The following is a 25,494-nucleotide window of genomic DNA, read 5'->3' on the forward strand; positions in this document are numbered from 1 at the left end:
CATTTGCAAATCTGATCAAAATCACCAGCCCAGGTAGGAATGACTGTCCCAGTTTGGGTTGAATATCTGTGTACAGTGAGCAAAAAAGGTGGTTTAAAATAGAAAGTGACTCCCCAATGAGAAATGCGATAGCCCATGTGGTTCAGTAAGTCCTGGACAAGGGGAGAGTTTCAGTAGTGTGAGCATGGACTCGACCGGTGACGGTTGGGAATGGGCTCATTTTACTTGGCTTAAACCTACAGGGATTTATATTGCATTTAATTTCACTGGTTCAGAGGTCTAATGCTGGAGTCAATCCATTTCCCCATTTTCATTGTTCTTACTCTGAAACCCATCATCCTGACCCATGATTGTCCACTGCTGACCTTCAGTCATTGCAGTTACAGGCTCACCTTTCAGATGGCACCCGGAGCGAAATGCTGAGGGAAGCTCGGTGTGCTTTCAGGTGGCACCAGACACTGCTCTGATTCCCACGGTGTCTCCTGCTCCACAGGACAGCAGGAGGCCAGTTCTTTAATAGCCATATGAACATTACTTGCTGATTCTCCCATCACATTAGAGCAGCAAAATCATCCCAATAGTACTATCGTTATTAATTTATTACAATACTCTGAATTGCCTCAGTTTTTAAACAGCGTCTATGAAATCAGGGATGTGGGGGAAATACACACTTTTTAAATACGTGTTAATATGTTAAAAATCCCTACACAACCAAAAATCTCATATCACATATTGGAAAACACTGCTCAAGCTCTTTTTTTTTTTTTTTTTTTTTTTTTTTTTTTTTTTTTTAAGTAAACCTACCACAAGGGGGGCTCAGATTCACAATCCTGAGGTCAAGAGTTGCACACTCTACCAAATGAGCTAGCCAGGCAACCCTGTACTATTTTAAAGATGTAAAATGGGTTTGCACCAATCTAGTCAACACTCTTTGGGCCCTTAGATTCAACTAACTGATTTTATTCAAGTCATATTTGTTCAGTTTATCCACATGTGTATCACCAAAGATTTGGCCAAATGCTCTCTTAAAAGCAAGGTGTTTCGGCTCCACCATCTTGCTTTCATCTAGTTGAGTGTTGTAAAATACAGGAGGCGATGCACTGCTGTAGGTGTTTTTTCCATAAGCCAACTAGAAGACATTAATAAATGTCTTCTCCCTCGTGAGAACAGGCTAAGCACTAGGGAGGAGTATTATCAAGTATCCGGGTGGGTGTGTAAAATATATAACAATGGTGGTATTTTTTGAGAACAGACAGAGTGACATGGTGCAGTGACTTTGAACATAGCCCTCATTCAGTATTTACTATTCATCATCTGCTGCTATACACATGAGGGTTACAGTTGCCATCCTTGGCATGGTCATTGCTGAACGAAGCAGAGGTCACTCCTGGGTGTCCATTGTTTCACTGCAGTGTTCTTTTCATCCTCAGTCATCATAAGGCATGGGTTGGTTAGGTCTGAGATCCAGCCTTACCCGCTGCAGCAGAATAGGATCCCGGAGGACTGACCCAAGTACAGATGAAGATGATCCAGACTGGCAGGCAAATTTAGCTCTGTCCAGGAGACAGCTTTCAGAACTAGTGCTTCTGGCAGGAGTCAGGATGGAAGGGCACAAATCTCGTGGGAAATCTAAGTGGTATGGAATCTGGGGGACAGAAGGGGCCTGAGGAGAGGCTTAGAAGTAGAGACAGGCAGGCATTCACTTCAAGGGGGGACTTGAAAGATAACCAGCAAGAGCCCCAGGTGGCAAGACTGAGTCAGCATCCAGGCCTGAGGAACAACTGTAGTGTCTATAGTTTACAGAATAGGAAGAGAAATGAATACACAGACCTCTTAACAAGAATTAGGTGACTCAGGCTAGGAATTGGGAAGGAAGAACATGGTCATCAGCATTAGAAACCACACCAGTGGTAACATTACCAGTGGTTCAAGTTGTTGCCTGGCCTGATCCAGTGTTGCTCTCAGGAAGCTTAATTATCTCCTGATTCAGGTCACTCAGGCCAAGGAATGGAGTATGGCATTGAGCATGCAAGTGGCCCCAGTGATGGTGCAGGGTAAGAACTGGATCTCAAGTGTGTTAAGCAACAAAACTCGTGTTTTCCCCTTTCCCCCTATCCAAGAGAGATGGGAGAGACAAATACTTCTTTAAGATGAAGACCTAACATTAACTTTTGGGGGTGTGATCAGTCTGTTCACTAAACTAGAAGCTCCGTGAGAGCAGAAACGGTGTCAGGCTCACCATTGTACCCAGAGTGCCTAGCAGGGCCTGGTGCATGTTCAATGAATATTTGCTGAATATTTAAAGGAAGACAAGGATGGATGAACAAATGGAGACACAGTCTCTTTAAGGTGGGTTATTCCATCAGGCTTGCCTGGAGTTTTACAGAAATACCCTTTGCCTAAACATTCTATATCATTTAAGGTTTTTGTTCCACGATACCCAAGCCATCTTCTGATTCAAGATTTAAGATTCTGATTTCTTCATACTGGATGGGATTCAAATTCAATCACTAGTACTTGTGTTTCCATGTGTCATTTTTTAAAAAGATTTTATTTATTTATTTGACAGAGATTACAAGTAGACAGAGAGGCAGGCAGAGAGATGAAGGGAAGCAGGCCCCCATGTCATTTATTATATTGACATCTGGTTAGTACCTCAGTGACATGTGGACCAGGTGAACTATCGGTTTCTGAGAAGATGGGTATCTAATCTGGTCTTCTACAATTGAGCTTTAGACCCTGACAGAGGATCTCTGTAGCAGGAAGAGAAGACCGATATATCATAAAAGCATCTGGCTACAGATCTATATTGTTTATCTCTCATATTGTTGTTGTATTTTTAAACATTGATTCTTAGGTATCCAGAATTATATTCCTTATGTTCCTTAAGTTCTCAGCACTGGCTTATATACTGGATCAAACATTGTTCACTCACACAAAGATTCATATTTTTGTCTTTTCTTAAGGAATTGAGAGGTTAGGATGCCTGGGTAACTCAGTAAAACATCTGCCTTGGGCTCAGGTCATGATCCCAGAGTCCTGGGATCAAGTCCCACATTGGGCTCCTCAGTCATCGGGGAGCCTCCTTCTCCCTCTGCCTGCCATTCTCCCTGCTTGTGTGCTTACTCTCTCTCTCTCTCTGACAACAGAAGGAAGGAAGGAGGAAAGAAATTGAGGGATCTTCCAACATGGGATCTATTTCACTACATGGCCACTATTAGTGGCTACTTGGAGTGCTGTCCCTGTTGATACCAATCTCTGTTGTCTCCTGACCAAGGGGTTTCATGTTATTTCATGTGTATCATTGGGCTTGAACTCTTGTTGTTATAATAAAGTGGAGAGGGCTATTATATTGTGTCCACTTCACCCAGGCATTTGTGTCACCTGCCTGGTGGGTGTCAGTGTGTGAGTTTGAGAACCTCACTCTGTGGGGGTGTGGGCGCAACTCTTTCAGCATCCTTAGTGACATCTACCATTCACTGAGCCCTTATTACATGCAAAGTCCTGAGCTAACAGTTTTTCATACATTATCTTTTTAATTCCTATAAAACCTTATGAGGTGAGTATGGGCTATTACTTCCATCTTACAAGCGTGGAAGCTGAAGCCCAAAGATCAAAATAACACCCACGATTATAAACTTCTAACTGATAACACTGAGATTCAAACCTTGGCCTGCCTAGGTCCAAAGCTGGGACTTTTCAACTTTTCATTACATTGCTACCCTAACCAATAACCTGATAACACTGGGATTACTGCCTCCATACAGTGTTTACTCCTCTTCATACTCAATCCCTGGGGGGCAAATCCCAGGAACAGGGCTGAGCACTGCCCTGACCTCGCCATGGCCCTTGGCAGACACCCACTGCATGCCAGTGTCAGACCGAGCTATCACTTTGCAAGCTCTGAGAGCTACAGCTCGACTGGAGAGGGAGGATGGGAGGTGCGGGGTCACTGTGTCTCGGGCAGCAGCCCATTAATCACTGCCCCTGGCTTTGTGTGTGTGTGTAGCTGGGCTATGCCAGCACTGTCCCAGAGCTCTTATAAAGGGGCTCGAGCCCTAAGCTCACAGCTCTCAGACCTCTGAGATGGGCAGACTGTTGCTGTGGATTGGTGAGTGTGGCAGGTCCCAGCCCCCACAATATTACTCAGTCCAGGAGATACCAGGCTTCCTACGTTTGTCACCTCTCGAGTGCCTGAGGAGCAGCCAGGGGCTCGGGGTTGGGTTAGATGGAGGTGGGATGGGACACAGTGAAGGGCTGGAAGGGCCCAGGCAGGAGTGATCGGAGCAGTGGTTCTCCAATCCAGCTACCCATTAAGTATCTTTACGCCGGGTTCCATGTTGGACCAGTGATACCAGAATCTCTAGAGGAGGAGCCAGAACATTACTACATTTTATACTTACAGCCAGGGGGAGAACCACTGGCCTAGAGCTTTTGCTGGGACTTCTAAGTCATCGTTGTCCCCATGCTAATCAGCATGTATGAATCGATGTGGTGTTTGTTGGGGTGAATAGGAGCTTCGATAGATCTGGCAACCATGGCTCAACTTAGAGAAGAGGAAGCCAGTGAACGCAGCATGTCTCCATGTGTGTGTCAGTGTCTGGCTATGGGCCCCAGTCCGTGGGTGCCCTGGAGGACCGGAGTGGGGCTGGGGCATGTCACTTGGGGAGAGCATGGGAATTTGAGTGTGATTCCATCCTTTGTTTCCTGCAGGCCTGGTTCTTGTGCTGAAACAGCACGATGGTAAGGACATTGCGTCATCTCCAGAGCTTCTCCAGACACTGTGTGGAGTGTCCCCTGCAGACCCTCCCTGTCCTGGTTCCTGTGTCCCAGATCATTGATCTGCTGCAGTTCAGTGGAGGATTTTCAGTCCTGGCCATTTGTGTTGCTCTGTGTGCCAGGATGAGGATCCATTCTGATCAGGACTGCATAAAGCATTCTTTTCCCCCTGGGGCCTCAGCAGTAGGGGTGGGGGTGGGGGCAGACCTCAGGGTTGCTTTGGGCTGCGTTTGCATGGGGGTCGGGGTATTCTGGTGGCCAGGCCTCCCAGGCTGTGGTCACAGCGGTCAGCGGAAGCCAAGCTCCATACCCTCCCTTGGTCTCTGCCAGCTAACACATGTCCTCCCTTGCCAGGCGCTGCCTACAAACTGGTGTGTTATTTCACCAGCTGGGCACAGGGTCGCGCCAGCCCTGCCTCCGTCTTGCCCCAGGACCTGGACCCCTTTCTCTGTACGCACCTGATATTTGCCTTTGCCTCAATGAACAACAATCAGATTGTTGCTAAGGATCCCCAGGATGAGAAAACTACGTATGCAGAGTTCAACAAACTCAAGCAGAGGTGTGTTCATTGGCATGTGGGGATCATTTTTTCAGGAGGTCCTAGCCTCCTCTCAAGTGGGCCTTGGGAGCATCCCCAAAGTAGAGGGGGAGGGTGAGAACTCCCTGTTGAATAACAACCCACTGCAGTGGGGTCCCAGGTTACCTCCATTTATCCCCCATCACAGGAACGGGGAGCTGAGAACACTGCTGTCCATTGGTGGGTGGAATTTCGGCACTACCAGGTGAGACTGGAGCCCCCTCCCTGCTGTTTGAATTCCTCCAACGCAGGTATTTAGCCCCGCCCCGCCCCGTGCTGGGAGGGGCTTCTGAGAAGGGTGGACCCGCCTTCCTTTCCTCCAGCCACAGCTGTGTGCCCTCCGCGGGGCAAGAACCAAAGGGCTTTGTGGAGGTTGCGGTTCTGCAGAAAGCCCTCCTTCCCCGCCTCACCACGGGTCTCCTGCAGGTTCACCACTATGCTGTCCACATTATCCAACCGGGGAAGGTTTATTGGTTCGGTTATATCCCTCCTGAGGAGACATAAGTTTGACGGTCTGGACCTCTTCTTCCTGTACCCTGGACTGAGAGGCAGCCCCAAGAGTGACCGGTGGACTTTCCTCCTCTTAATTGAAGTAAGGCCAAGTCCGGCGGGCTCCAGGATCCAGCAATGATTCTATTTTTATCATATCTGGGCTCATGGCGCAGGAGGAGCACAAGGCCAGGGGCAAGGGCAGGAGAATGGTGGTAGAACATTCTTTTACTACCATCATCTTATAAGTGTCAGGCGAAGGAGCAGGAGTCTTGTGGCTCTTCCTCTTGGTCACAGCCAGGTCCTACTGCAGCAGGCCAGCCCAAGTGACGCCTCCTTTCGGCAGCGGCCGGGTCTCCCTCAGGCTCACAGTCTGCAGCCCGTGCTCCTGACCCTGCCGGCCACGCCTCTACCCCTTCCTCTATTAAGTCAGCTATCATGGTGGCTCGAGGCCACCTCCCTCGCGAGCCTGGGGGAAAGGCCCGTGTCTGGCTCCCCTCTGTGTCCTCAGAGCCTGGCTCGAGGGGCTCTGTAAATAGTTTTCCTGGCTGATACTTTCTTTTCCTGACGGTGCGGTCGCCGCGTCCGCGTCTTTCTTGGTAGGAGCTCCTGTCTGCCTTCCGGCAGGAGGCGATGCTCACGGCGCGTCCCAGGCTGCTGCTCTCTGCCGCCGTCTCTGGGGACCCACAGACCATCCGGACCGCTTATGATGTGCGCCCTCTAGGAGGGTGAGTGCGTGCTGCCTGGCGGGGCGGGACGTGGGAGGCAAGGAGGCAGCTCAAGCTCACAACCGCCGCACCGCCCCCGCACTGCCCCTGAGTTCTCGCACAGGTGCTGGTGGGGGAGGGGGCATCCAGCTGAGGGACAAGGGTGGGGACAAAGGTTAGCTCAGCTCCACATAGCCCGGGCTTTCTTTAGGAGATCAGAGGTGGAGTGTAGAATCAGTCCCAACCATCACGTCCTCTTGGGTAGTGCGTTCCGCAAAGCCTTTTGCTGGGTCGGCCTCTGCCGTCCCAGGGGACAGCTGTAGACATACGCTCTGCCGCCCATGGCTGGCATCAGAGGCAAATGAAAAATCACCCACCGCCACAAATACAAAAATAGGAAAGCCCAGCCAGGCCCAGCTTTCCTAGCACCCGTCTTTGTGCAAGTTACAAAGCAGAGCAAAGAATACCTCTTAACTGACTTTTTTTTTTTTTTTTTTAAGATTTTACTTATTTGTCAGGAGAGCTAGAGAGCGGCAGGGGGGAGTGGCAGGCAGAGAGGGAGAAGCAAACTCCCCGCTGAGCAGGGAGCCTGACCCTGGGCTTAATCCCTGGACCCAGGGATCCGGACCCAAGCAGAAGGCAGTCATTTAACCCATGAACCACCAGGCGTCACTCAGAACTCACTCTTTCTGGACATGCCAGCTCTGGGCTAATTTCTCAAACCTCAAGAATGGAGTATTTTACAGAGGAGGAGCTGAGGCCCGTGCAGAAGGAAAGAGAGGATGGGGTGTTTCTGTGTGTGATGACACCAGAGAGCTGGGTTTCAGTGTGGGGGCCAGGGGGAGAGACCCCGTGCGGTATAGAGTTTGTCAGCAGTGGTGTGGGTAGCCGGCAGGATTGAGGGAGGCTGACCCTCAGGCAGCTGGGTGACCGCAGCAAGTTAGTGAGCCTGTCAGAGTCACACCATCTTCAGCTCTAAAACGGAGACCACTGTGACACTGAGGCCATTGACCAGGTTAAAATTAAATGATGGAATCCTTGTACACCTTTACGCCTGTGACCTGGTAAGTGCTTACTGACACTTGTTCATTCTGAAAGTGTTCTGGAAGACTTGGTTTCCCTGGCACCTCAAATGGTGGAAGGACAGATGCTCTTTAACTGCTGTGGGCAGTACTGCCTTCCTCATGACATTTACACAACCTGTTAGTACTTGCGTCAGGCATGAGTGTGTTTCCTTCTGAAAAATTTTAAAAAGATTTTATTTATTTATTTGAGAGAGTGAGCGAGTGTGAGCATGAGCATGGGAGGAGGGGCAGAGGGAGTGGAAACAGTCTACCCCCTGAGCGGGGAGCCCAACACAGGACTCGATCCCAGGACCGTGACCTGAGCCGAAGGCAGATGCTTAACCAACTGAACCACCCAGGCGCCCCACAAATGTGTTTTCATGTCCGACTCCTGCCTACTTCCCTGGAAGCCCTCGGGATGACCAGGGTTCTGAGGCATGGCTGTCCCTGACCAGCAGTTTGCTGCAGCAGCTCATCTCAAGTAGATGACACAGAAGGGCGGGCAGCCTGGGCTGAGATGGGAGGGCAGCTTGGGTGGCCAGGGCACAGTTAGCTGGCTAGTCCCATGGTTGATCTGACTTGAAAATCTCGTTAGCCCAATCTGCTTATCTCCTCCTCTTGGCCTCCACAGACTCCTGGATTTCATCAATGTCTTGTCTTATGACTTTCATGGAGGCTGGGAAAAGCTCACAGGGCACAACAGCCCCCTGTACTCTCTGTCTGGAGACCCCAGCTCTTCGGTAAGGAAAGACCTCAAGGGGCCCAGATGCCTTCCCTGAGCCCGGGGCATCGGCCCTCAGTAACACAGAGGGGTTTGTGTTCTATCTACCTGCAGGCGTATGCCATGAATTACTGGCGAAAGCTGGGGGCGCCTCCAGAGAAGCTCCTCATGGGCTTCCCCACCTATGGGCGTACCTTTCGCCTCCTTAAAGCCTCTAAGAATGGACTGCAGGCTGAAGTCGTGGGACCTGCATCTCCAGGAAAGTACACCAAGCAATCTGGCTTCCTGGCTTATTATGAGGTGACAGAAATAGGGACATCTATCTGTTAGGGCTTCTCCATCCTCTAACAGGACAAGAGCAAGGTCAGCAGGGCAGAGGCAAGGGTGAGGACTGGAGCCAGGACAAACAAGTGGTTTACCAGTGCAGGGGAAATCCACTATCAGAGATACTTCCTTTTTCTTCAGGGGAAGGTATTTGAGTCCCTTGTAGGGGATAAGGGGGCTCAGTCAAGTCCAAGTGCAGGGGGTGGCCCTCGAAAGAATCTTAACTGTTACGCAAGTCAATCCTGACTTATGACTATCTGGCCTAAATAAAAATAATATCTGAAATATATATAATTTCAAACATTTGCAAAAGTAAAAGAATAGTGTAACCCCCCCCCCAACTCCCACCTACCCCTCCCCAGCTTCAATCACTAAGCTCTCCTGGCCAATCTTGTTTCATTTTCACTCCCTGATTCCCTTCCCTCCTACTACTGGATTCTTTAGAAGCAATTCAAGACTTTCCTTCCTACAGATTCTTTCTTCTCCCCCCAGTTCCATTCTCTTATTCTCTGTCTCAACAAAGCTTTCTACTGAGTGGAAGGAAGAGACATGGACCCAAGGGGATATGAATATGAGGGAGGATAATAAGAGAAACAGGGGGTGTGGCTTAGGGATCTGGAAAGGTCTCATGGAGCAGAGCTTTGGAGCACAGGAAGAATCCTGATGCGCAGGAATGACAAGAGGAAGGGGCCTCCCAGGCAGAGGACAGCAGGTGCTGGGGCACATGGTGTATGTGGGTGCCTTAGGTAGGAGTGAAGGCACAGGGTCTCCCCAGTCTTTGCTCTCTGCTGGCTGGCTGGAGAGGTTTTCCTGCTAAGCCAGTGAAGGTTTTCCTACAAGTGATAGCATAGTGGAAATAATATTCTTGAACAACATTACAGCCAAAAAGATGTTGACAGAACCTTTAAAGAACCAAAGAGAGGAAGAAAGGAGAGAAAAAAAGCCTGGGACATGAGCTTCTACAATGGACTGGAACACTTCGACTTATTTGTGGCGTAGGGTTTCCAGTACAAGCCCGGGCACCTAGTAGTCACTGGGATGGTCGAGTGATTGTAATTACCCAGTTCTCCCTACCTTTGAGAACTTTAAATTTATTGTTAGTGTGATATTGCTAGTGTGATAACTACCGAGACTGGGCTCTTCAGGTTGATTTCTAATGAAGAGAAATTGTTTATGATAAATGAAGAGAAATTGTTTATGGTAACTCTTTGGAAGAGATCCAGGTTTGGTCAGGTGGGATAGGTTACTGTTTGTATTAGCATTGACGTTATTTAGCCAAGACCTGATTTGGTTTCTAAGGATGTTAGCCATTCCTTGGTTCTGTCTCCCTTTCCATCATGGACATTAGAGAAAGGAACATGTTCTAGTAGGAATTTGTTCAGGAAAGAGAAGGTCCTCTGTGAGTGGCTTCCTGCTACCTCTTTGGTCCTCCTCTTCATACTCCCTGGGGAGGGGCCCTTGGTTTCTTCACCACTGGGAAAAGAGCAGAGTGCCTGCTGGCATTTCTCCCCATGGCTCTTCCCAGAACTAACCTGGTGATCCTCCGGGCAGGTTTGCTCCTTTCTCCAGAGAGCGACAAAGCACTGGATTGATTTTCAGCATGTCCCCTATGCCTACAAGGGGAAGGAGTGGGTTGGCTATGATGATGCCATCAGCTTCAGTCACAAGGTAAGACCTTGGTCCTTTCTTGTTTCGGCATATAGTTTTCTTCTGGCTCCCATGAGACTCTTATCTGTACAATGTGTGTGTGTGTGTGCGCGTGCGTGCGCTCATGTGCACATATGTACACGCATGCGTGTGTGCATGTACTGGTTGGAGGATAAAAAGGTGAGGGTGGCTGGATCAGGTGAGTCTCAGGAACCTGACCAACCTGAGGTTTCCTAATCTCGTCTATTCAACCCTCTCCTTTTGAAGAGAAAGAATTTTGGTTTTGAGGGGAGAAATGACTTCTTTCGGTTTACACAGATTTTTGGCAACAGTTTCTTCTTTTCTGTTTGGACCAGATAATTTCATAACAGACAAACAGCAATACAAGGTAGACCATGCTAAGCGTTCCATGAGTAGCACTGATATGTGGGGTAGGAGAGTCTGGGAGGGCCTCCTGACAGAGGTGAGCAGCAGGGGGAAATAAGGACATGGGGAGAGGTTCAGTGGGTACTGAAAGCTCATTCAAAGTAGGTTCAAAGAATTTGGGGGGGGGGCAGAGAATTTTTGTTAAGTGTAAGAGAAGGTGGTGAAGTGCAGGCTGGTTTATAGAGGGACTTGAATCCTGGTGAAGGTGTTTGGCCCACTTCTTGCAGGTATTTTAAGAAAAAATCAGGTTTCTGACCAGGCATATGATCTGTAAGTTTGAAGCCTTTAGAACCTAACTCTGATCACCCCCTCGCCCCATGCAAGGGATGTTGAAGGGAAGTGAGCCCAGTGGGTTTCCATAGTGAATTACAACAGAGATGACATGCCTTTGGTGATTTCCAAACCTGCCCGTGCTTTGGAATCATCTGAGACTTGACAAATATAGAAATTCTTGGTTCCATCCCTGAGTATTTAGCAGGTCTTAAAAAGAATTTGAAAACTGTTCTTAGTAAGTCCCCATGGGATTCTGGCATTCTGAAAGCACTGGGGAATGCAGAGGTGTGCAGGGAAGATAGTGAGGGCATGGACCAGGTGGTTGGAAGAGGAGGTAATTTTTGAATAAGAAATGATCAGGACTTGGCAACTGCCTGGATATCAGGGTTTATTAGATGTTCCAGTCTCTGGAAGAGATTATGCTGAGTGAAATAAGTCAAGCAATTATCATATGGTTTCACTTATTTGTGGAGCATAACAAATAGCATAGAGGATATGGGGAGATGGAGAGGAGAAGGGAGTTGAGGGAAATTGGAAGGGGTGGTGAACCATGAGAGACTATGGACTCTGAAAAACAACCTGAGGGTCTTGAAGGGGCGGGGTGTGGGAGGTTGGGGGAACCAGGTGGTGGGTATTGGAGAGGGCATGGATTGCATGGAGCATTGGGTGTGGTGCAAAAACAATGAATACTGTTACGCTGAAAAAAAATTAAAAAAAAAAAAAAGAAGTTCTAGTCTCCTCTATTATGGGTGATGTAGAAGTAACAGGTGTCAGCTGTTCTTTGGGGGAAGTTTGGGGTAGAAAGCATCAGAGAAGGGCAGCATTCATGAAGATCCACCATAAGCTCCCCTGTGCCTATCACTGGGTGAAGCCTGCTGCAGGGAGAGAGGTAGAGAGCATGGCTTTCAGCCTCTAGGATCTTACTCTGGTTTGGGACCAGAAGACACACACAGAAAAATTCAATGACTCAGTGGAATTACCCAGTTGGATGGAATTAAGAATATGATCCGCAGGACACGGGAGAAGTAATTGACCTACGTATGCTGGGGGAGGACCCAGGCCAGCCAGGATGGTGTCCTTGCTTTGAGGGGCTGTTACCATGCCTTGCAAAACTAGAGGGGGGCAGAACCCTGTGTGAGGCTGATTAAGGGATTTCATCCCAGAATCCCAGAGCTGAAAGAAACCTGAGAGATCATCATCGGGAGAGAATTATCCCTGGATTTCTCAGTGTTCCTGCGCCCTCTGAGCAAAGGAAGCAGACGAGCTCTAATGAAAATAGGAAGCTGCCTCTCCCTCTCCCTCAGAGCCTTTGCTACGGTCCCAGATGTAGAGGTCCCCTCCTCAGAGAGGGCTTGTCTACGTTCCAGTGAGGCTCTCCCTCTCTCCGGATGACAGTCTGATTTGCTGGCTGTCCTCGATGAGCTCATGAGTTCAGGAGCCTGTGCTGACACCTTCCTGCATGTGGACGTGACTATCTGGCCTTTGCCATGTTATTCTCTGGGCAACTGGTGCACTAGGACCAAGGTCTAGGTGCTCTTCCAACTGCTCTGTTGCAGCGAGCATCACTGGTCTGTTCTCTGAACCAGAGATCCTGTGCGTGCACATGTACACATAAAGCTGGCAGGCTAATTTGTTCATTTGTAAGCAGGATAAAAACTCGGAGTCTTCATAGTTTCAGCTGAGCTCTAATTGGGTCCCTCCTCCTTCTTATTCTACATTTGGGGAAAGCAAATCCCAGAAAGGAGGCCAAAGTGATTTGGCCAAGTCATACAGCTATGCAGAGGTGATGGAGTCTGTCTTTTCCATCAACCCTGATAGAGAACACAAGCAAAGAAGTAATAGGACCCGGATTGGAGTCTAAACCCTGCCGTCTAGTTATAGCTGAGGTTTTAGAAATCATGGACAAAAGCCTTTATTTTCTTATCTGTGAAGGTAGTTTCTCTCTTCTTTATAGCAGCATTGTGAGATAAGCTACATGGAAGTGATTCTAAAATAATATAGCAACATCTATTTAGAATGATGATAATGTTGATTAGCCATGGGATCTTGGAGAAACAGTTTTAAATATTTATGAACATTTACTTGGTGCAAGGTATTGCTCCAAATATTTTACAGGTAGGAATTCTTTTTTTTTTAAATCTATTTTTAAAATTGTGGCAAAATATGCATGACATAAAATTTGCCATTTAACCCATTTTTAGGCATCCAGTTCAGTACCACTAAGCGCATTCATATTATTGTGTAACTATCACCACCTAACATCTCCAGAACTTTCTCATCTTTTCAGCCGCTGGTAATCCCTACTCTGCTTTCTGTTTATATGCAAGTGACAACTCCGAGGACCCTCTGTGAGTGGAGTCATACAGTAGTTGTTCTTTCGTGATGGCTTCTTTCACTCAGTATAATGTCTTTGAGCTCCATCCTTGCTATAGTGTGTACTTGTAGGAATTCTTTGGCCCCTAAACATGTTGGAAATTTTACTATCCTTTTTCACAAATGAGTCAACTGAGACACATAAGGTTTTTTGCTGTTGTTGTTGCTGTTTTTAAATATTTATTTATTTGAGAGAGAGAGAGAGAGTATGAGAGTATGAGAGAGAGAGAGAGTGCATAAGTAGAGGGGAGGGATGGAGGGAGAGGGAGAAACAGACTCCCCTCTGAGCAGGGAGCCTGATGTGGGGCTTGATCCCAGGACCCTGGGATTATGACCTGAGCTGTAGGCAGTCGCTTAACCGACTGAGCCACCCTGGTGCCCAAAGGCACTAAGGTTTGTGTGACCTTTTCAAGATCCCCCAGCTAGGAAGTGGTTAGAGGCTGGATTCAAACACTGACTCTCTTGCTCCTGTGGTGTTTCCTGAGGGTCTGTCTTCAGTGTTTAGCCATTGTACCCAGTCAGGTGGTTGCCCAGCATAGCAGGTTGATTGACTACTACTTTTTCAGGCAATGTTCATAAAGAGAGAGAATTTTGGGGGAGCCATGGTGTGGACGTTGGACCTGGATGACACCAAGGGTGCTTTCTGTGGCACTGGCCCTTTCCCCCTTGTCAGCAAGTTGAATAGTCTCCTGGTGCAGAATGGTGAGTAGCTATTGCCTGGAACTGGGGTTAGAAGTTGTGTAACTAGGCTCTGGCTGGGTCCCTTCTGTTAGATATGAAGGCTTTGGTGAGGCAGCATGACTTCAAAGGAAGAGAATAAGTTCTGATGTCAGGCCAGTCCATTTTCTTGGTTTAGAGGTGTGCTCCAAGTGACCCCTCTGAGCTTTGGTTTCCCTATTTGTAAAACAGGAATGATCTTTATACTCACGACATTATTACAAGAATGAAAAGAAATGAAGATTGAAAACTACGGGCTCATAGTTAGTGTTCAACATATGCTAGTTTATTTCTCTCTTGACTCCTCCTCTTTTCATGGGACAAGGGCCAGAAAAGAAAGTCAGATTTCTTTTGCCATCTCATTGATAGTAGAGACTGCCCCAGTGTTTAGGAGATGGAACCTGACATGCTAGAGCTGAAACATTCTTTGAGTTGGTTTACCCATCATTTTATACACCAAGAAACTGGGGCTCAGAAAGCTAACTAGTCAGGCTAACTAGTGGCCCTGCTAGTCAGGGCCAAAGATAGGACTCCAACCCAGTTCTTTACAAAATGCTGCCTAGAGTGGCCTCCTTGCCCCTTGACATTGTTCCTGGTGTCTCCTACAATGGGGGACACAAGAGGTTTCTGTTATTAGGACTTGGGGCAACAAGGTCTTGTTGAATTCACAATCAGAGAGGTCAACGTGAGGTGAGGTCTTAAGCATAAAAGACTGGCAGGCTCCCTAGGGTCATTCACCAGAAATCTAGTAAATGTGCTGAGTCCCCATGTGTGTCTGGGGTCACATTAATGTGATGAAGTCAAGGAGCAGGTGTATTCCATATGGTGGGATTTTATCTATGCCCTCAAGTGGGTATATTATAAAATCCTTCAACTCTGGATTTTGGGAGCATGTACTTCTGTTGTAGTCCTGCCAGTAATTAATAGGATGGGAAGGAAGCAGTAGGAGTCTCATCCTGTTCTGATGATTTTCTCTAGAGTCCAGCTCAACTCCTTCACCAAAATTCTGGTTCTCAACTGCTATGACTTCTCCAAGAACTGGCCCTGAAAGGCCAGCTATAACCAAAGCTTGGACCGCTGATATGAGGATTTCATTCCCAGGAGGAAAGTCTCTGGCCGCTAATAACCATGGAAAGTTTCAAAATATGACTACAAGAAACAGAGGTGGGACTGTGACCCCTACAAGGGAAACTGAGTCCTTTGGAAGTTTCACTGTAACTCTGGAAGGGAATATTGAGACCTTTGGAGAAACCATGACCAATGGAGAGACGACTATGATTCCTAATTATTTTTGGACCTCTGGAAGAACCATGCCCCGTGGAAAGAGGGCTATAGACTCTGAGATGACTATCCCCTCTGGAAAGATGACAGTCATTCCTGATAGGCAGACCAAGACCCTTAGAGAAGAGAGTTTGATTTCTGAGGTGGACACTGATCCCCTGTTGGATTATGTTGTTCCTCACATGGAAGCTGAAAGCAGGAGGTCATCCTCTGGTCCTGTCATCTAGCCCCAGGACACATTCCTCTTGCTTTTGACAATCCCTGTATTCCCATTACGGAAACAATTCCTCTGTCAATCTTATGACCCTTCCAACAAGTGCTCTCTCTCTAAGAAAAGAAAACCCAGAAAATTCTGCTGTGGGTCAAGGAGCCTAGGCTCTGTTGAAGGCAGAAGCTGGGAAAAGCCCTTGTCTTTTCTTGTAGGGAGCTGCTTTTACCCAGACATTCATAAACCCTTCATGGGTATGAGCAAACCCCAATATCAGTGAGATCATCTCTTTTTTCTGTTGAATAAACTGGAAACACAAGAATCCATCTGAGTTTTCTGGAGTTCTTTTCTTGAAATGACCTGTACAATGCAATTGTCAGCTTCTGCCTTTCAAGTTCACTTTCCCCTACAGCTTTTTTTTTGGAAAGAGGAAATTTGTGTCTAGTCAGTGCCAGTTTTTTTCAATGTGGATTATGTGTTTCCCTCTCTGCCTTGCACAACTACTCCCCTCATGGGTGGTCAGAGACAGGATCTCTCCCAGCACAGTTTCCCATAATCCTCTTTTTGACTCCAGTATAACATCTGCTCCCATGAATATGTTAGAACTACTCTTGCCAATGTCCCTGGTGATACACATGCTGCTCATTGCAGTGACCAAATCTCTGTTCCTACTTTCCTTGAGACAGCAGCAGCATTGACACACTTGGTCACTTTGTCCTCCTTGACACTTTCTTCACTGTACTTCCAGCTTTTGTTTTTACCTGACTGGTCATTTCTTCACAATGTTCTTTGCTGATTTCTCCTCTCATCCCGGATTGCTTAATGCTGGGGAGTACCGAGTCTCTTCTCTGGCTCTCTTTTCTTCTGTATTTACAATCATACTTCTGGTGTTGTCATCTAAGCACATCACTTAAACAGCAGCTATAACATTGTCAAGAGAACAAAAGCACAAAAGAACATCTACAGTATCCTACCTTTCATGTAAGAAAAAAGGGGACAGAAAATACATGTGTCTGCTCATTTGTGCCCAAGTAATACAGAAAGGATAAACGGGAAACAATGAGTTTGGTACCTGTAGGAGTTGAGTGAAGATAGAGTGGAAAGAATGGGAGACTAGGGACAGGTTACCGGGGAAGGGTGGATTGATGCTTACCTGAGTACTCATATTTGTGTAATTCTGAATTTAGAACCACGAAAATGCTTCACATGATCCACAAAAGTAAATAAAATCAACCCCAAATTGAAATACAAAGAGTAACAAATGTATTTAACTGTGTTAAAAACACAAGAATAACATAATCACATTGAAGGAATTAAGGAAGGAAAGAACTAACCTTAGTAACTTTGGAAAATAGCATTTTGCCTCTACTGAAAAGCTAAAGACAAAAGGAACTATGAACAAATACAGTACTCTAGAAGACTTGCTGTTTATAGGTATATAAGTTAGCAGTTCTGAAACTGCCTTATGTGTATTCCAGAATTAAACAAAGAAGGAAACATACTGTGGGTAAGAAGAGCCATGTTTCTCACAGTCAGAGAAATAGTTACAGATAGGAAAAAAGGAAAGGTAAGAATGAACCCTGGGGTGTTGGATTCAGATATATCAGCAGGAAATCATGATTTTAAAATATTTATGGATTAGTTCATATAGAGATTGATACGGAAATATGTGTATACAAAAATGTATTTCCTGCTTTCACCAATGGAAAGGGCTAGAGCAATGACATCCTAATACACCAACTACCTTGAAGAGAAGGTCCCTGAGCACCCCTTGAATAAGTGGGGATGGAAGATTGTGTATCTTGCTACCCTCTTCCCTCTCCTGGTAGATAATTTTTTTTTTTTAAAGATTTTATTTATTTATTTGACAGAGAGAAATCACAAGTAGGTAGAGAGGCAGGCAGAGAGAGAGGAGGAAGCAGGCTCCCTGCCGAGCAGAGAGCCCGATGCGGGACTCGATCCCAGGACCCTGAGATCATGACCTGAGCCGAAGGCAGCGGCTTAACCACTGAGCCACCCAGGCGCCCCTCCTGGTAGATAATTTTGAGTGATGATTCTGGGTGGAAGGCACTCTGCTCAGCACAGTGGGTGATATTTCAGAACCCAGGCTTCTACAAGACTTTAAACCCAGAGAAGACAAGTAGTCCACGATTTGTTTCTGATAGAAACGAGTGGTTGCTCTATGCTTCACAGGCATGGCATCTCGTGCTGAGGAAGCCGACTCAGAGAGCTTATGTACTAATGTCTTGCTGCAGAGAAGACTTGGTAAGTGCAGTAAGAGAGCCTGCAGTGTTAAGGGATTGATAAGAGGTCAGAGACGCAGATGTGTGCTGGACAAGTCCCAGGAATGGTTGGCAGATTGTAGGTGGGTGGACAAGGGGGCAGGACACAGGCTCAGTGGGCGTAGCTAATGAGCAGGCACCAGTCATCTCCACACAGGAAAGTGAGCTGTGCACTTGATGTTAGGAGCTTTCGTCACTTTCTCATTAGACTTTTGAAGAGTGCCATGAAAGGTTTCTGTTTCTGCTTCTGTGAAGTTAGGAATGTTGCCACCAGGAGGCAGCAGCATGCAGGGTTACATTGTCTAGGCAGGCAGTGGACAACTAGGAGTGGAAGAACATGTTGGAATCCCTTTCTACAGAAAACTAAGTCGCATGTAAATCTCTGTCATTATCGTTAAAGCTGATATTTTTGTGCACATTGAGGCAGAGAGAACACGAGGACCCCAGGTTTAGAGGAGGAGGCTATGCTGAGATACGGGTTGAGTTGAGGCAAATGGGACTTGAAGTCCCAGCTCTGCCTTTGGTTCACTATGTGATCACGGGGAAGTTAAATCAGCTTCTTGGGTTGTTACAATGGTTAAATGAAATATGTGTCTGGTCCAAGGTCGATATGTGGGAGTTGTGGATATAAGCATATCTTCTGTAGATCTTCTAGTTTCCCTCTAATAATTTCTTTCTATAAAGAAATATTAGAGCATGCATGTGAAATTGGAAACTCTTTGGGTTTGTGCATAGCTCAAAGGCTTCAAGGTAGATTCATGACAAAGTTCCAGTAACTTCTCTCGTGCCCGCTACAACTTTATGTAGGGAGTCATTTTGTAAACTGGCTTCTTTCACCACATGCTTCTAGAAGGCTACAATCTAGAAATTAGTAAAGGGTATATAAAAAGCATTAAGTGTTTTATTTCCTTGATTAAAACAAATTAATGGCTCCTTATTGCTTAAGGAATAAAGTCCATGTTACTTAACATGGCATACGAGGTCCACCTCACCATCAAGTCATGTCAGTGTAGCCACCTACTACTGTGCTCTAAGAGTTTGATCCAGATGCTTCATGGTGTGCTCCATCATTATGAGGCTTAATAATAAATAGTTTGATGGAACAAAAGTTAAATACTGTGGAAAAATTTATAAGATGTGGGTCGGGGGGAGGGAGCCAAGATAGTGGAGAATAGGGGACCCTATTTCAACCAGTCCCCTGAATTGGGCTGGATAGCTACCAGACCATTCTGAGCACCCATGAAATCAGCCTGAGATGTAAGAAGATATATCAGGTTCTATACCAACAGAATACCTCAGGTGGCTGGTTTTGAGGTATGAAGTGGGGAGCAGATTCTGCAGACTGATATCAGAAGATATCAGATATCAGGAAGGTGAGATAACACAGGAGCTCAAAAGCATCCCACGCTGCACCTCAGGCACAGACTTGCAGACTGATAGCCATGGGGAAAGGTCTTAAGGGAAGCCCCCCAAACTGAAACCTAGAGCTATGGGGGCATGCATGTGAACTGGGGGTTGCTGGCAGTTTTAGAAGCATAAAGGGCAGAGACGTGCCTGGACCTGGAAGTGAGGGATAAGAGTGCTGCTATGGGGTGCACAACCCAGGAGGCTGTGGTTTTCAGCAGTACAGACAAAAGTGGAGTTAGTGTGGTCTGGAGGAATTTCTGGAGAACAGACTGTGATCTCTCTGTTCTGAGACAGAGGCTGGATACAGTCACTTCTGCTCTGACTCTCTAAAAAGACACAGAGAGCCACCAGGGAAAGCCACCAGAGAACCAAAGCCCCCCAAATCAGTTTTCACTGAGTCCTCCCCCCCCCCCCCACCCTGCCCCGCAGGGGGCAAGGCAACTCTGACCAAATAAGGTTGCCTGAGTAACAGCATGACAGGCCCCTCCCCTAGAAGTCAGAACAAGAGGTTGACAACCCTAAGGTCCCTATAAAACAGGTGCATCTTGCTTGGGTTGTGGTCAATAGTTTGGAATCTGTACATTCCCTCAACCACATCTCACCAGAATGATTAGGAGGAGGAACCCCCAACACAGGAAAGCTTCAGAGACTGTGCCCTCTTCCACAGAAGAGGAATGGATATCTAATGGATATGGATATAAGCAAGAAGTCAGAAATAGACTTCAGGGTAACGGTTATGCAGACAGTAGTTAGGTTGAAGAAAACCATTAATGGCAACATAGATTCTTTAAGGGCAGAAGTGAGAGCTGATCTGGCAGAACTTAAAATCAATGAGATCCAATCAAATCTAGATACTCTGACAGCTAGAGTAAGAGACAGAAGAGTGAATTAGTGATCTAGAAGACAAATTGATAGAAAATAAGGATCAGGAGTAGGCCTGGAACAAACAGCTTAGAGTCCATGAAAACAGAATTAGAGACATAAATGATGCCATGAAATGTTCCAATGTCAGAATTACTGGAATCCCTGAGGGGGTACAGAGAGAGAGAGAGAGAGAGAGAGAACCAGAGATATATTTAAGCAAATCCTAGCTGAGAACTTCCCTAATCTGGGGGATGAAACAAGTATTTATGTTCTAGAGGCAGAGAGAATACCTCCAAGATCAAGAAGAGCAGACTGACCCCCAGGCATGTAATAATGAAACTCGTGAATCTTAAAAGCCAGGGAAAATATCTTAAGGGCAACTGGGGGAAGAGGTTCCTTATGTACAGAGGGAGGAACATCAGAATAACATCAGACCTGTCCACAGAAACCTGGCAAGCCAGAAAGGGCTGGCAAGACATATTCAGAGTACTAAATGAGAAGAACATACAGCCAAGAATAAAGGGCTTCCAAGACCAGCAAAAGCTGAAAGAAAATGTCACCACTAAGAAATATTAAGGGGGGGGTTCTATAAAATGAGAAAGACCCAGAGTGATATAGAAAAAGAAATATACAGAGACAATCTATAGAAACAAGGACCTCACAGGCAGCATATCTTTTATAAAATCATATCTTTTAATAATCACTCTCAATGTGAATGACCTAAATACTCCCACAAAATAGCACAGGGTTACAGATTGGATAAAAATACAGAACCCGTCCATATGCTGTCTATAAGAAACTCATTTTGAACTGAAAGATACATCCAGGCTGAAAGTGAAGGGATGAAGAACCATCTTTCATGCCAATGGACTGCAAAAGAAGGCTGGGGTAGCAATTTTCATATCAGAAAAAATAGATTTTAAGCCAAAGGCTGTAGTCAGAGATACAGAAGGGCACCATATCATTCTTAAAGGATATATCCAACAAGAAGCTCTAACAATTCCAAGTATCTATGCCCTCAACATGGGAGCAGACAACTTCATAAGCCAACAGTTATCAAAATAAAGTGACATACTCATAATAATACGTTAATTGTAGGGGAAGTTAACACTCCACTCTCAGCAATAGGCAGATCATCTAATCAGAAAATCAACAATGAATCAAGAGCTTTGAATGACACACTGGACCACATGGACCTCATAGATATATACAGAACATTCTACCCTAGAACAACAGAAGGCTCATTCTTCTCAAGGGCACATGGAACTTTCTCCAGAATAGACCACATGCTGGGTCACAAATTGGGTCTCAACCAATACCAAAAGCCTGAGATAATTCCCCACATATTCTCAGACCACAGTACTTTAAAACTGCAACTCAATCACAAGAAAAAGTTTGGAAGAAACTCAGACTCTGGGAAACTGAAGACCATCCTGCTCAAGAGTGTTTGGGTCAACCAGGAAATCAAAGAAGATCTTAAACAATTCATGAAAATCAATGAGAACAAAAACACATCAGTCCAAAAACCTACAGGATATAGCAAAGGTGATTTTAAGGGTGAAATACATAGCCATCCAAGACTCACTCACTCACTCAAAAAAAAAAAAAAAGAAAGAAAAAAGAAAAAAGAAAAAGAAAAGAACAATTCTGAATACACAAACTCTATTTACACCTTGAAGAACTAGGGAATCAACAATAAATTAAGCCTAACCCATGCACAAGAAGGGAAACAATTAAGATTAGAGCAGAGATCAATGAATTAGAAACCAGAAATAGAGTAGAAAACATCAATGAAACTAGAAGCTGGCTCTCTGAAAGAATTAATAAGATCAATAAACACTGGCTAGATTTTTCCAAAAGAAAAGAGAAAGGACCCAAAGTAATAAAATTATGAATGAAAGGGGGAGATATCATGACTAACACCAAGGCAATAGAAACAATCATCAGAAATTATGATCAACAGCTATATGCCAATAAGTTAAGCAACCTAGAAGAAATGGATGAATTCCTGAAAACTATAAACTTCTAAGACTTAAACAAGAAGAAATTGACAACCTAACTAGACCAATAACTAGTAATGAGATTGAAGCAGTGATCAAAAAACAAGAGTCCAGGACCTGATGGATTCGCTGGGGAATTCTATCAAACATTCAAAGAAGAAATAATATCTATTCTTCTGAAGCTGTTTCAAAAAATAGAAGGAGGGGTGCCTGGGTGGCTCAGTGGGTTAAGCCTCTCTGCCTTTGGCTCAGGTCATGATCTCACGGTCCTGGGATGGAGCCCCACATCGGGCTCTCTGCTCAGCAGGGAGCCTGCTTCCTCCTCTCTGTCTCTGTCTGTCTCTCTGCATACTTGTGATCTCTACCTGTCAAATAAATAAATTAAATTAAATTTAAAAAATAGAAGGAGAAGGAAAACTTCCAGACTCTTTCTATGAGGCCAGCATTACCTTGATCCCAAAACCGGGCAAAGACCCCATCAAAGAGGAGAACTTCAGATCAATATCCCTGATGAATATGGATGCCAAGATTCTCAATAAGATACTAGCTAATAGAATCCAACAGTACATTAAAAAGATTATCCAACACAACAAGGTAGAATTTATCCCTGGAATGTGAGGGTGGTTCAACATTTGCAAATCAATCAATCTGATAGAACAAATTATTAAGAGAAAAGAGAAGAACCATATGGTCCTCTCAATTGATGCAGGAAAAACATTTGACAAAATACAGCATCCTTTCCTGATTAAAACTCTTCAGAGTATATGGGTAGAGGGAATATTCCTCTATCCCTATTCATAAAATCCATCTATGAAAAACCCACAGCAAGTATCATTCTCAATGGGGAAAAGCTGAGAGCCTTTCCCTTAAGCTCAGGAACATGACTAAGATGCCCACTCTTGGTACTATTGTTCAACACAGTACTAGAAGTCCTAATAACAGTAATCAGACAGCAAAAAGATATAAAATGTATTCAAATTGGCAAAGAAGTCAAACTCTCTCTCTTTGCAGATGACATGATATATATTTTTTTAATTTATTTTTTATTTTCAGCATAACAGTATTCATTATTTTTCACCACACCCAGTGCTCCATGCAATTCGTGCCCTTTATAATACCCACCACCTAGTACCCCAAACTCCCACCCCCCACCCCTTCAAAATCCTCAGATTGTTTTTCAGAGTCCATAGTCTCTCATGGTTCACCTCCCCTTCCAATTTCCCCCAACTCCCTTCTCCTCTCTAACTCCCCATGAGATGACATGATATTTTATGTGGAGAACCCAAAAGACTCCACTCCCAAATTATTAGACCTCATACAGCAATTCAGTAATGTGGCAGGATATAAAATCAATGCACAGAAATCAGTTGCTTTCTTATACACTAACAATGAAACTGTAGAGAGAGAAATTAGAGAATTGATTCCATTTATAATAGCACCAAAAACCATAAGCTACCTTAGAATAAACCTAACCAAAGAGGTCAGATCAAAACCACAGTGAGATACCACCTTACACCAGTTAGAATGGCAAAAATTGACAAGGCAAAAAACAACAAATGTTGGAGAGGATGTGGAGAAATGGGAACCCTCGTACAGTGTTGGTGGGAATGTAAGTTGGTGCAGCCACTTTGGAAAACAGTGTGGAGGTTCCTCAAAAAATTAAAAATAGAGCAACTCTATGACCCAACAATTGCACTACTGGGTATTTACCACAAAGATACAGATGTTGTGAAAAGAAGGGACATAAACACCCCAATATTCATAGCAGCAATGTCCACAATAGCTAAACTGTGGAAAGAGCAGATATGTCCTTCAATAGACAAATGGATAAGGCAGATGTGGTCCATATACACAACGGAATACTACTTAGCCATCAGAAAGGATGAATAACCAATTTTTGCATTAACATGGATGGGACTGGAGGAGATTATGCTGAGTGAAGTAAGTCAAGCAGAGAAAGCCAATTTTCATATAGTTTCACTTACTTGTGGAACATCAGGAATAGTGTGGAAGGAAGGTAAAAATAGGAATAGAATAAGGAAGGTAAAAATGAAGGGGGGGAAATCGGAGATATAGATAATCCATGAAAGGCTGGACTCCGAGAAACAAACTGAAGGTTTTAAGGGAAGGGGGTAGAGATGGGTTGGCCCTGTGACAGGTATTAAGGAGGGCACGTATTTCATGGGCAACTAGGTGTTATATGCAAACAATGAAACTTGGAACACGTGACTAACATAACATAATAAAAAAATAATAAGAATAAGAAGTTAAAATATTGTGTATACTAAACACATGCTGCTTTAATGTAGTTTTGCAGAATCAAGAGTATTCCTATTTTTAGCATTATAGTTCTTTCCTTTGCAACAGAAGCCTGAGTAGAAAATAATTTCCAGAGCTAAGTGGCATGATGAGGACTGTGCAGACCCAGTGCAGGTCCTTTGGATGGGTCTTGGCTTGTGAAGAGCCATGTTGAGAAGTGCTCTTGTGGCCACACTAGTCACAGTGTTCCATGACACCAACTGCACTTCTGGGTGCTATTGCTCAGGCTTTGCTTCTGCCTCCAGTGGCTTTTCCACTTTCCTTACTTTCTCATCTACCAACCAGGGAGATCCTAACTCAAGTTACCTCTTCTCTGAAGGCTTTTCCATGCCTCCAAAGGAGCTGTCACTTCCTGCCTCTGCTTTCTTTATGAATACTGTTCTTATCATTCTCATTCATTCAACAGACATTTGGATGCTAGAGTGATCACATCATCTCATAATCAGATTCTGTGTCAGTCATTAGGCAGGATGCTGACCTTGCATAGGAGGAACATTTCTGAATTTTCTTTGTACTCCCAGAGCTTAGTGCAGAGGTAAGTGCAGAGTAGACAATCCATATATGTTGGCTAATTGTGAACTAAGAAATTGAAAATGAAGATCAGAGTGTCATGGACCATGAGAATCACATTAGAAGACTACAGAGGAGTCTGATGAGAGGAACAGGAAGGAAAAGGAGAAGAAGAACTGGAGAGTCTACTGTAAATCTCCAAAAGCACATGGACTTTGGAGTCAAAGAACAAATTGTTCCATTGTTCTGGCAGAAGGTGCCAGCACCCATTTTCCAGTAGATGTGGGCACCAGGATCCTTTGTCTCCAGTGCATTTCCCATTTGCTATCACATCCTAATCTTTGGATTCCATCAGCAAAGTCACTAATCACTTCTTAAGTTGACTACAGAGTGGATATTAAAGGCCATAATTCTTGCCAGGAGGAAAAACAAACAGAATCCATAGATGTGTAGGGGCACAGGTTGGAACAAGGCTAAGAAGATCATGTGCCTACAGGTGAAAAGTGCAGGGAGATCAGAGTATAAA

At 45.2% G+C, this 25,494-nt stretch overlaps 1 protein-coding gene across 1 annotated transcript; it reads left to right on the top strand.

The window, feature by feature from the left end:
* Positions 1 to 3,963: 3,963 nt before the first annotated feature.
* On the top strand, positions 3,964 to 15,912 carry OVGP1 (oviductal glycoprotein 1). The gene is made up of 11 exons (XM_082687430.1): positions 3,964 to 4,111; positions 4,714 to 4,743; positions 5,134 to 5,338; positions 5,505 to 5,561; positions 5,783 to 5,948; positions 6,449 to 6,573; positions 8,248 to 8,356; positions 8,452 to 8,637; positions 10,213 to 10,329; positions 13,947 to 14,082; positions 15,076 to 15,912. Exons 1-11 carry the CDS (start codon positions 4,087 to 4,089, stop codon positions 15,603 to 15,605), a joined length of 1,686 nt encoding a protein of 561 aa, XP_082543556.1. The 5' UTR covers positions 3,964 to 4,086; the 3' UTR covers positions 15,606 to 15,912.
* Positions 15,913 to 25,494: the final 9,582 nt, after the last annotated feature.

The sequence above is a fragment of the Mustela nivalis genome, assembly GCF_964662115.1.
Source record: "Mustela nivalis genome assembly, chromosome: 10".
NCBI lineage: Eukaryota > Metazoa > Chordata > Mammalia > Carnivora > Mustelidae > Mustela > Mustela nivalis.